Source organism: Muscardinus avellanarius (genome assembly GCF_963383645.1).
Source record: "Muscardinus avellanarius genome assembly, chromosome: 4".
NCBI classification, from domain to species: Eukaryota; Metazoa; Chordata; class Mammalia; order Rodentia; family Gliridae; genus Muscardinus; species Muscardinus avellanarius.
In genome coordinates this window covers 103241736-103254624 of record NC_137789.1, presented here as the reverse complement: position 1 = coordinate 103254624, position 12889 = coordinate 103241736, and the positions used below count along the sequence as shown (strand labels likewise).

General features: G+C 47.0%; 1 protein-coding gene across 1 annotated transcript in view; it reads right to left on the bottom strand.

Annotated features, from left to right (window-relative positions):
- Positions 1–12889, bottom strand: part of WDFY4 (WDFY family member 4) — a gene marked incomplete at both ends in the record, with an annotated part of 274912 nt that overhangs the window by 63460 nt on the left and 198563 nt on the right. The window contains 3 exons of the mRNA XM_080694795.1: positions 6656–6718; positions 9008–9093; positions 11656–11776. Of these exons, the coding sequence (XP_080550921.1) occupies positions 6656–6718; positions 9008–9093; positions 11656–11776 (270 nt within the window). The remainder of the gene's footprint in view (positions 1–6655; positions 6719–9007; positions 9094–11655; positions 11777–12889) is intronic.

Here is a 12889-nt window from a genome sequence, read left to right as displayed (position 1 = left end):
CTCTCCAAGAACCAGAGTTCTTGCAGCTTAAAGTTGAAATGCCAACCTGGGCAGTGTCCCACATCACACTAGATTCTGTGATCCTCCTGTCTTAGCCTCACAAGTACTGAAATTATAGATGTGTGCCATCACTCCAGGCTTGTATCCTGTCCATTTCAGTTGCTTCTCTGCTGAGATACTTTCTGTAGAGTTAGTATTACCTCCTCAACTATTCAAAAGAGACCAGCAAAGAAGAGAGGTTAAGAAAAGCACTGAAGCTATAGAGCCCATCTCTGCCCCAAGATGGACCTGGGTCTGGATGCCACAGTTGTCTCAGCCTCTGTGTCTCTATTCCCTAGGTTGCAGGTTCCACATAGTTCCAAGGAATCGCATGCTAAAAACACGAAGGCTGATCAGCAAACAGAAGCACCTGACTCAGAAGAGGAGAAACCCTGAATTCAAAGATTCGGAGAGAGGCATGGGAAACTTCTGGAAGGCAGGTTTCCCAGTGCTGCCTGAGCCACTGATCCTCCTTGTCAATCACTTCATCTCCTGCTGTCTTAGGATACTTCTATGTGAAAATGACTTGGGAAAATTTGTGATGTGGCTTTTTTAAGTGTATGTAGAGGGAATGTCTAGGGAAATTATAGACGTATATTTTTATAGGCAGAGATAAGATGCTAAGATTTAAGAGGTATCTATTTAGATACTTAAGAGTCTCTATATTTGACTCAAACTGGTGAAATCTGGACACCAGAAGCCTGTGAGAAGTGGCATATGTATAATGAGATATCTCAAGTAGGTAAATGTATACAACATATTTAGATATAGAAATATAGTCAAACATACTATAAATAACTTAAAGTGGAATTTTAGCAAATTGTGTTTATGCATAGGTAGGCAGAAAAAAGAAAACAAAAATAAACAACAGGAAAAAACTATGTCCTAACATTCAATAATTACATTAAATGTAAACGGTCAACTTTATTTGTAACAGCTCCAAATTGGAAACAACCAAATGTCCCCCCGATGAACAAATGGTTAAACCAAGTCTAGTACATTCATATCGCAGACTAGAACTCAGCAATGAGAAAGGCCAATACCACTCAGATGTATCTCAACGGCATTATTCTGAGTTTAAAAGGGCAACTCTGCCAAGATTAAACACTCTCTGGCTCCATTTAGAAAATGTTCTGTAAATGACAAAATGACAGAGAAGCTCATCAGTTTCCACGAGTTAAGGCTGGTCGGGAACGGCAGGTAGCACAAGAGATAGAGTGGAAGCGCAGAGATATGTTTGTGGCGATAAAGTAACCGTGCCTGATGTTTATGGTGGTGTTGCCACGAATCCGCACGTGTAGTGAAACGACAGAGCCATACACATTCATGTACCAGTGTACATGCCCTGTATTTGAAATTAAACAATATATAACACTTATGTAAAATTACACAACAATAGTTACTTAACGTGTGCCTATCGTGGAGGGCTGGGTTACTTGAAGGGTGCATGGGGTCGCTCTACTGTTTTGCACATTCCTGTAAATCTATGGTTATGCTAAAATAATTAATTTTTTAAAAAATTAAACTTGCAGCCTAGATGCAATGATAATCAAATTCTTGCACATTTGCCCAGTGCTAATTATTTATCAGTCACTAAAGTGAGACTTGACCACAGCCAGTCAGCCTTGAGCTGCCATCCTTCAACCAGCCTGCAGAATTTAAGCATTTCAAGAAAAAGAACATCTTACCCTTGGCTCACCAGACTACTCTAATGTAAACGCCTTGCTTTTGAAATTGAACAATATGTAACAATTATGTTATGCAAAATTATATAACAATAGTTACTTAACATGTGCCTATAATGGAGGATTGGATTACTTGAAGGGCGCATGGGTTGACCTTACTCTTGCAGATTCCTGAGAGCATTACTGAAATAAAAAGAAAATGCATAACTTCTCTGTCTATGTCCTTGGCTTTCTAGAGATGGCTGGCACAGGTAGCAATGGGGTGGGGACTACTGAATTAGCAGGTTGATTCTTTACCACAGCTGGACTTTCACACTCCTGCCCCCCCCCCAATCCCATGGTGGTGTGGGATGGTGCAAGCTGTGAAGCCATGTGGCTGGGGAGTGCTGGAAGAGCAGGCGGGCTTGCTGTAGAATCAAGGCTTGAGACAGGCTTTGCCTTGGAAGAGATCTAAGGTCAAGGCCAAGGATGCAGTTGGGTCAAGACACGAACATAGTGCATCAAGGAAAACAAAGAGTAACCTAGGCTGGAGCCAAAACCAAGAGCCTCACATGACTCAGGAGGAATCCCACAGTCCTGTTGTTCAGGGCCCACTGAGCCAACTGAGGGAGAAACCCTTAAATGCTGGGACGTTGGTTCTCACTCATTCTGAGTTGGTCTCTCTGCAGATTCAGGGGAATAAAAAGTGCTACCTTCCGCTATGTGCCTTCCAGGGCTACCCATCACCAAGAAACCCAACAGCCATGCTCCTTTGCTCAGTTGAACTGAAGCCATCTTTGTCAAAGCAATGGTGCATGTCAAACATTCTTAGCTTCTCAGTCAAGGGCACTGATCTCTGGAGAATGAGGCTAAAGGAGAAATTATGGAGGTAAAGGGTACTTGATTTTTAGCTACCATGCTGCTTAAAGTGATACCTTGGGCCTGTAATTGATTATCATGGAAGAGTCTCTTGTGGAAATTTCATAGCTTCTTATGATTTTTTTTTTAATTCCTTGTCTTTAATTACTTCTCAAAGGTAACTTACAAAGAAATAATAAACTTTAGAATGAGTTTCATTCTAAACTCGGGGGTACCACACACTGTTCCCAGTTAAACTTGGAAGCTTTGTCCAAGTGTCTCCATAACGGGGTGGGGCTGGACTGTGCTAGGGATGTTGCACACTGACCCTGGCAGATCCTGCCCCAGTGGGCTCAGACGGTCATGCCAGAAAAGACAATCAAAATACAGATAAAATCAGCTGTCCTCTATCTGCAGGTTGGTACACAGCATTATTGCCACCTATAAATAAGTGAGGGCTCATCTCCAAAAACAGAGAATTCTCTTCCCGCCACTGGCAATCATTTCTCTGGGGACCCCCACCGTCAAGGTCCAGCTCCTCTGTGTTCTTCCTTCTGCCCCTGTATCTGCCTTCTCTATCTGCAGTAGGAGCCCTAGGACTCTGAGGACAATAGGTGAGGAATAGACACAGTGCTTCTCACAGCCATAGAAGCAGCCATGGAGCTGCTGAAAGACATTTCATGGCATATTTATAAGAGGTTGAGCTGCACAGACTGGGAATCCAGGAATTATTCTGTGTCACCACTGACATAGCATCATTTCAGAAAGGAAAGACAGAGGCGTAGGCAGTGAGCACCAGGGAGCTCCCTCTGTAGGAAGCGGTGTGTGGACATCATGCCTTTGTTGATGCCAGTGTCCATTCCTCTTATAGTAACAGAACCTCGATTCTCTTAGGGAGCCCTACTCCCCTCGGTTTGCTCCAGGTTGTTGGGTAGAACTCACCTGAGGAGTTGGGTGGGCCTATCACTCAGATCTAGCCAAAGAAATCATCTTACTGGTTCTAGGATGAGCATGTGGCCTAATCTGAGAAAAAGAAACTCAGTTTGGGGGACTTTTTGTTGTTAAAAATGGCCTGAATGGAATATATGTGGAGTATATGGGAATTCCTATGTGATTGGTTATCAGCCTGGGGTATATCAACATCATCGAGCTGAGTAAGCCTGCCCGGAACGGAGCCGGTCCAAGGGAAGTCCTCGTTTAGAAGACGGACATGGCTTCCTGCATGTCTTCTTGGGCCTGGAGATCCAGCCATGCCTGGAACCATGAGTCTTGAGATATGTGAGGTGATGAAGCCTATCTTGCTTTGGTCAGTCTGCAATGGCTGACTACCAGTGCACTGAGAAATGGCACTGAGCCCTTCTAGTGGGGCTAACAAGGCTCACATGGAAAGGACATGCAATTGCCAGGGGTGGGGGACTCAGATGACGGGCTCTTAGGGCTGGAGTCAGGTTAGACCACTGAACTGTGTCCATTACGGTTGGTACCGCCATGCCACTACCGGTGACCACAGTGCCTGCACCATGCCTTTGACTTCCTCCCAATCTGTCAAATGCAGGACACAACAGGGATCCTCTGGGGGCAGCCACTGTCATTGTGATTGGCCTATCAAAGGTCATCCACGACTCCCATACTGCCAAGGTATTCGGTTCTTATCTGACTTGGCCTATCAATAACATTTGACCACTGTGACCTTGAAACATTCTACCTGGCTTCCAGAGTGTCTTCCACACCTGAGGTGCTGTTGCCTTTGTAGCTACTCCTTCCCCATCTCTCCAGCCACTGCTCCCCAGTTCTTCCCCTCTGCAGGCCAGTGTGCCCAGGGCATCTCCTCGACCTGTTTCCCACATGCATTCACCTGGCGATCCAGGTCCAGCTCATGGCTTTAAGTACTATATCCCTTATATCTCACCTGGGCCTCTCCCTTAAACTCCAAATTAAGTGGACAGCAGGATGCCCTCCTCCTGTGATGTGAGGCATCTCAGAATCCACATGCCCAAAGCCAAGCCCCTGATATCCAACACGGCCCCACAGAGCTCTTTCTGGCTGTTCCCATTTCATTTTCGAAGAGTCCTGGTCTAAATTCTTGGACTTGTCATTTAAGTCCTCTCTGCAACACACACACCTCACACTTGATTTGTCATCTAATTCCATCAGACATGCCTTCAAAACACACAACAAACTTGGCCACTCTCCCCACCTTTGCTGCTGCCTTCCCCACTCAAGCCAGCTGCCCACTCTCACCTGGGTGCAAAGGCCTCCTGGCCACTGACCCTTTGCCCTTGACCTACTGTGTTTGTTCTTGGCAGAGCATCCAAGGTGATTATTTTCACATATAAATTAGGTCACACTTATTGCTCTGCCCCCAAATCCCCAATGCTTCCCATTTAGTCAGAGTAAAAGCCAACACCATTACCATATCATTACCATATGCCCCATTGATTGCACAAACTCTTTCTTGAAGCCCCTCAGACAATCAATCCCTAGACAAGTTCTTCTCATGCTATACTCTTTCCTGGTTACCTGCATAACTAGTTTCCCATTCTTTTCCATTCAAATGTTCTTTATTCAAATATTGTTTTCTTGATAAAGGCTTTCCTCATTACCCCAGCTAAGAGTCCAATGTCCACCCCCATTTGCTTCATTTCTTATACCCACATTTATTGTCTAATATGCTTTATAGTTCACTCAGTTCAATTGTTTTATGTCTGTCCTCTCCATAATGGAAACTCAATATGGATGGAGGATTTGTGGCTATTTTGCTTGTTGCCCTGTCAAACACCAGACACCACATAACACAAGCTATTGATAAATAATCCTGAATAAGTTGGTGAGGCCCATTCCTTGTTCATAAATATTCTGCATATCATTCTGGAGGCACACCTCCTGTCCTGTTTCCACACACCCCTGGAGAAAACCAGTAACCGCTTTCTTTTATTCTGATTCCAAACTGAAATAAAAATATCCACTGACCCAGAATTGGCCTCTAGAGAAATGAGCGCCTGTTAGGGGGCCCTGGGAAGAGGTTCAAAGTGTTTTCTTTTCTGAGAAGATGCTCCACACCATAGACTTGTAAATCACTATCTGATTTACGTATCATCATTTACAGACCAAGCATCTCTTATCCAAAATATTTGGAACCAGGAATAACTCAGATTTAAGAATTTTAAAAATTGTTTTAGAATATTTGCATAGACATAAGAAGATATCTTGATGATGGGACCCAAGTCCTGCCAAGACCTTCATCCTAGTCTGTTGAATATCATCTGTGACTCCCATGTTGCCAAGTTCAATGGTCATTTCATGTACACCTTATACATATAGCTCAAAGACAATGTTATATTTTTTAGTGCATCTGCCCTTTGACAACAACCTGTTACATGAAGTCACAATAGAATTTTTCACTTTGTGCTCAAAAAGTTTCAGATTTTTTTTCTTTTTCTTTCTTTTTTTTTTTTTTTTGGTGGTACTGGGGTTCCTGGAAGCCCTTCTACCTCCGGGCTACACTCCAAGACCTATTTTTACATTTTTATTTGGAAACAGGATCTCCTAAGCCTGCGCGCGCGGCTGGCTTTGAACCTGCGCAATCCTCCTGTCTCTACCTCCCAAGCACGGGGATTACAAGCGTGCGCCACCACACCTGGCAAGATTTTAAAGCATTTCTGATTTTCTGACAAAAATGCTTAACCTGAAGTAATTTAGCTTATGAGAATCCAGAAACTCTCATTATGAGAGGGACAGACCTGGGTGGCTCAAAAGCATCCCTGAGGGCCTGGCCCTGGGCTGACACCCCATAGGCAGCCTGCCTCACCACCAGCCAGGGCCACTTGCTGCCAGGTGGGTCTGAAAATGGCACAGGGCAAGCGGGACTTTCACAGGTCTCTTCACAGAGGTTAACTGGAGGAAGAATTTCAGGAGTCTGACTAAGGATGTTAGAGAAGGGAGAGGAAAAAGCACAGATAATAGAAAAAAAAAAAAGAGAAACAGATGGACATGCTTTTTGCATGACTCTTTAGAGTAAGACATGAAGACCACAGAGACAAAAGAAGACAACCAAAGCACAGCCAGCACCGGGCGGAGAGCCCGTGAGGCCTTACCTTAGATTGAGGGGGTCCTCCGTGACACCTCTCCCCTTCAAGCCAGGTTGAAAAGAGCAAAAGCTGAAGAAAGAGATGAATAATTTTATCAACAGAGCCAATCCCCACCACCACCACCACCACAACCAACAACAACAACAGAGACATTTCTGGAACCAGGCAAGAAGTGAGCTCACTCTTGCCTTGGGGCCATGAGTACCAGGCCTGTTGTCTCCGAGGCTTTCCTCGCCACCCCTGTCACTGCAGAGTCCAGCCATCATAATAATGCTGGCAGTAAGGACAGGGATGAAGGCACTATGTTCAGGGGACCATCTCTGGCCCAGACACTCAACCATTCTGTGTTCGGTTTTGACAATTTCTGATGCTCATTCCAAGGTGCCACTATGGGGACAAATGCCACCTTAACTTAAGGCTCTTTGAGCCTAGTGGGGTGTGGCTTTGGAGTTTATGTTAGGACATGTTAGGCTATAGTTTGAAGCTTAAATGTCCCCAAAGGCCCATGTGGTAGCAGTATGGTCCCAAGTGCCATTGGGAGGTAGTGGGACCTTTGAGAGAGGTCTTTAGGTCATTGGGGGAATGTCCTTAAAAGGTATGGCCCATCCTCCTGCTCTCTTTTATATCCCACCCACCACTGGTTGAATAGTTTTTGTCACACTGCTGCCATCACGTGCTGCCCCACCACAGGCCCAAAGGAATAAGGCCAATTGAGTATGGACTAGAACCTCCAGAGTTGTAAGCCCAAGTAAGTCTTTTCTCATTATAAGTTGAGTACCCCAAGTATTTTGTTATAGTGACAGAAAGTTGACCAACACCTCTGGATGTATAAGACTTATAGTTTAACTGTAAGAAACTGTTTTATACCCACAAATCAAAAGGGGGAAGGAATTGGGTTCTACATGGCAGGTATGCTTATTCCATTTAGTCTAAAATGGATCATGAAGACAGTTTCAAGAGGTGATCTAAGAGCAGTCCTTGGCAGAAACTGGTCTGACGTTCCACCTGGGTCAACGAAGGCAGGTCCAGCCCTGGACAGAAGCTCTTTACTCACTGGCCCTGTTCTCTAGCTGCAGCGTCTGGGCCTGATGCTGCTCACTGGCCAGCATCACAGGAAAGCAAGGCTGGGGCCTCTGGTTGTAAAACTAAGCTCCCAGGGGTGGGGTGAGGATGAGCTCACCTCTGAACTCCCCACCCAAAGAGGAGCACGACATGCCAGCCTCCATGTGGCCTGTTCATAACCAGAACCCTACCTTCCTTTCTGTCCTTTCTAATTATTTATAAAAGTATTAAGAATTTAGACACTGCAAGCCGGGGGTGGTGGCTCATCCCTGTAATCCCAGTACTTGGGAGGCTGAGGCAGGAGGATTGCAGGTTCCTGGCAAATTAGGGAGACCCTCAACGTCAGAGAGACCCTGTTTCAAAATAAAAAATTTAAAAATGGTTGGAGGGTGTAGCTCCAAGAATGCCATTGGGCCAATCCCCAGTACCAAAAAAATAAAAATGAAATTTAAAAGAATTTAGCCAGGCGTGGTGGCACACGCTTGTAATCCCCGCACTTGAGAGGCAGGGACAGGAGGATAGCGCAAGTTTGAAGCCAGCATCACTGGCTTAAGAGACCCTGTTTCCAAATAAAATATAAAATAGGTCTGGGAATGTGGCCTGGGGATAGAAGGGTTCTATCCCCGGATCCCAGGTACCACCAAGAAGAAGAAGAAGGAGAAGGAGAAGGAGAAGGAGAAGGAGAAGGAGAAGGAGAAGGAGAAGGAGAAGGAGAAGGAGAAGAATTTTTTAGACACTGTCTTGCATTTCTTAAGTTGATTCATCTAGTTGGAAAAAGAGGTACTGGGCTGAAACAGCAGGCTTTCCTCTTTAAGAAAAAAAGATGTTGAGTATTCAAGTGGGAAATCAGTTGTTTGGAATTCTTTCCAATGAAATACAAAATTGGAACGACTAAAATTGGCAATCAGGATCAAAAAGAAAGATTAAGCCAACAAAAATTACTTGGAAAATTAGAAAATAAAGCCAGAACATTCTGGAAAGCACATAAAACAACCAGTTTCTCAAATAGGGTGTTTCTGTACTATTTTTTTTTTTCCTCTGTTCACTCAGTGCTGTCCTAAAACCACTTCAGTCTGTGAAAATACAGCATGCTTCCCAGGATTTAGGGGAGGAGCTTGTCTGTCTTTTGTCTATTCTTTTTCCTAGGATTCAACAGGTCTGTGGGCAGGAAGTTCTTCCTTGTGCTTAGCTTAAATCCTGCTTGCTGTGGGTAGGGAGCACTTTCCCAGAAAGCAGAGCTGATTCACTCTGGATTCAGGATCAGTTTCTTCAGAAGTAGAATTTTCAATTCTTTACCTTTTGATAGCTTTACTTCGATCCCCATTGTAGAACACGAGAAACTTGGAGTATCCATTTTTGAAAAAGATCTCCAGGGCGATGTCCTATGAAGAGAAATCCCTTTTATTATGCCTGATGTTTCCTGAGACAAAGCTAGCCTTGGGTGGCAGCTGCTGGTTCTGGGTCACGTGGATTTCTGTGATGGGCAACTCTGCTTTCTCAGTCTTTCTGATCTTCCTGGGGGACTGGGACCCTGGAGGGCTTTGCAGAGGGGGTGGGAGAGCAGGGCCCTTGGCCGCCACCCCTTTGGCAGAAGCCCCAGTCCCAGGAACAAGGAGCAGAGAGAGAGCATGCCAGGTGCACCCTCAGGGCACTTTCACTTCCGGGTCATGGGCTTGGATTCTGCAACAGGGGTCACCTCCCAGGAAACTCCAGGAAGCTGGAGGAATGGGAGCAATTCTCTAAGTGCGCACTCATCTGTGGACTTGAGAGGCATGGGGAGCTTGCCCAGCCCATTTTGCCACGCCATCATGCCATCTTGCTGTGGCCACACTGAGGAAGCAGTGCTGCTATTGATGCTTAAATAAAATCGACACCATTTTCTTTCTTTCCCCCCCTCCCCTTCTCCTTCCTTCCTCCCTTCCCTTCTATTCCAAACTATGTAAATAATAGACTTGGAATAAGGGATATGGTGAATCCACACATGGGTTACACCCCAGGGATGGAAGATGGGGTCGTGGAGAGAGAAGTCCCAGGGCTGGGGGGAGGGCCAGGGAGAGGGGTGGCCTGGACACGGAAGGTCAGACTCAAGGACGGGTTGTACCCCATCAGTCATGTCCTGCTCCTATGTGGCTAGAAGTGAATTTTCCATGTTCAATAAGACTCCTGAGCAGAGGGGAGGTTTTTATAGAGTGCAACCCCTCCAGCTCTGCTAGTGGCAATAAGAGCTTCAGGTTCTTACAAAGAAAAAAATGTTCAAATTGAAAAGGCAGCTGAAGCTTTGGAGGCCGCAGCTCGCCCGGGCCGCTCCCCTCCTGGGAGAGCCCAGGGCCAAGCTCCGCCCTCTGACCCTCCCACTTGGCCAACAGGCGCCTCCCGCTTCTGGCCTCCACCCCCACCACGCAAACAACCATCTGGAAGCAATCACGGTTCACTGGGGAGAGAGACCTCTGTGAACCTATGTGCCAAGATCTATCACACACAGACACACGCGCACAGGCTAGCCTTGCGTGCCTACCGTGTGCTCCAAAATGTGCTCGGCACTACACTGTCCTGGTATGAATGACCAGACGTGGCCCCCCTGTGCAGAAGGCCAGGAGGCCGGGAGGCTCCTGGAGGAGCCAGGGGGCTCCGAGCTCCAGGCCCCGCCTCCTAGTAAGTCAGGCCTAAGGAGAACCAGCTGCTCTGTGAGCGGAAGTAGCAGTGAGGAGGAAGCAGGCTCATTAGAAGCCTCAGTCCCATGCAGCTGGCTGGACTCTGGTCAACGAGGCAAATGGAACTTTCTAGAATTTACTCTCCTGAAAGGCCTCCATGAGCTTTGCTTCAGAGAACAAACAGGAGGTTGACACAATGAATGAAAGTACACGTGCCGAAAATAAATTTAGGAGAGGAGGCCTAATTAAGTGACTCCCCTTGCTGGCCTCTGAGCTGACCTGGACCCTGCAGAGAGGGTAAAGGAGGGGTCCCGGCTCTTCCTCTCTGCCTACAGGTCTCTGGCCTCCTCTTGCTCTGCTTGTCCTGGAGCCCTGGGTGGGGCTGTCTTTGCAACTGCGGAGGTGGGGCTGAGGAAGGCCACTGGGGACCTGGAGTCCTCCTTCCTCCTTAGCCTCCACTGAGGTGAGGTTCTAATGGAGTCCCTTTATGCGTGGGATAGAAAGGGGAAGTAGGGGCACAACTCTTCCTTTGAAGGGAGTCGCCACCTCCCTTCAGGGCCTGGGAAAACCCCATAAACAGTGAGGGAAGCGCTGGGAGTCCCTGATAGGAGGCGACTGTCAGCAGGTCCCTAAGCCATCAGCCTAGAAAATAATCAGACACTCCGAGTTAGGTGAATGCTGGGTCGTAAAACAGGAAAGTCAGCGGGCGTGGTGGCTCACGCTTGTAATCCCAGCATTTGGGAGGCTGAGACCGGAGGATCACGGTTCATGGACAGCTTCAGCCACTTAGTGAGGCCCTCTGCAACTTAGTGAGACCCTGTTTCAAAATAAAGAATAAAAAATAGGGCTGGGGGTATAGCTCGGAGGTCAAATGCCCCTGGGTTCCATCCCCAGACCCGCAAAAATAAAAAAGAAAAGAAAAGAAAAACAGGAGAGTCACAGGAGGGATCCAGTGTCAGTGGTCAGAGCAGCTGAGGGAGCTATAGACTCTCAGTTCCCTGGTGACACAAGAGACCACCCTGCCCTCTACTCCTAAACCTCCAAGGTTTCTCTGCAAAGAGGCTGAATCTTCAGTGACAGTGGGTCCCAGCACGGTCCAGTGCTCATGACCTAGGCTGGAGGGAGTGTAGTGGGGCCCAGGACTCTGAGCCGGGCCCAACACAAGCCCCAGGAAGCACAGCATCTCACGGGCTCCATGCTGTGCACAGGTGCCAAGAGGGGCTGCGGAGGTGTGTCGTGGATGGAGCCTGGACCATGTGGCCGACTTCCCTCCCCTGCCCCTCGCCCGCATACCTGCAGGAGGAAGCGAGCCTGCCGCAGCTCCCTGAGGACAGCGTAGGCATGGCACTGGCAGGAGTAGTGATCCGAGGACCTGTCTTTGCTGCACATGTTGAAAATGAAGGGATCGCTGATGCTGAAATGGGAGAGGACATTCAGGGTGCAAGCTTGGACATCTGTGTGAGTGACAGAGCTTCCTATGGGCTCCCCTGCTTCTGGGGACGCTGTGAAGGGTGTCACAGCCACACCAACTGGTGTGTGGCCCCGTCTACCCCACAAACCCACAAGCCCACCCTTCATTTTGGTACTTGGTGTTCAACCCAGAGGCATTCAACCTCTGAGCTGTACTCCTAACCCTTTTTATTTTTTTATTTTTTTTTAATTTTGAAACAGGGTTTTGCTAAATTGCTGAGGCTGGCCTCAAACCTGCCATCCTCCTGTCTCAGCCTCCCAAGTACTGGGATTATAAGTGTGTGCCACCAATTCCTCAGAGCCAGGCCTTGTGCAAAGTGTACTGGGACCTGTGTGAAAGGTAGAGGAGGGACCTGCATGCCACCTGGTCTCTGCTTCCCGCCCACCCTGCAGCAGGGATGGCAGCCTAAGAGGTGGGAGGGAGCCCAGAGAAAACAGCTGTGATGGACGTGTGGTCTTGGAGGCTTTTCCTGAAAGATGTCAGAAAGAACCAATGAAACACTGTTGTAGAGTGGGGGGGGGGGCATCATGAGTCTGTCCAGATAGTTGATCCCAAATGTGTACACTGGAGTCACTGGAATGGCTTGAGTTGACCAGTTAAAGCTTTTGAGCATCTGTACAAATGGGGACTTGAACAATGAAGTCCATTTCAGTTACAGTTGCATTTCTTAGTAGTTGGGCTTCATAGTCATTTTAAGTTATATACAGAACCGCCAAAATTCTAATATATTATCCTTTTAAGATAGTAAAATGAGGCTGCGTACAGTAGTGTATTCCTGTAATTCCAATACTTGGGAGGCTGAGACAGGAGACTCACAGGTTTGCAGCCAGCCTCAACAACTTAGCAAGACCCCATTGCAAAATAAAAAATACAAAGGGCTGAGAGTATAGCTCAAAGGAAAAACACTCTGGGTTCAATCTCAGTACCCAAAAATGAGAGAGAGAGAGAGAGAGAGAGAGAGAGAGAGAGAGAGAGAGAGAGAGAGAGAGAGAGAAAGAAGAAGAAGAAGAAGAAGAAGAAGAAGAAGAAGGAGGAGGAGGAGGAGGAGGAGGAGGA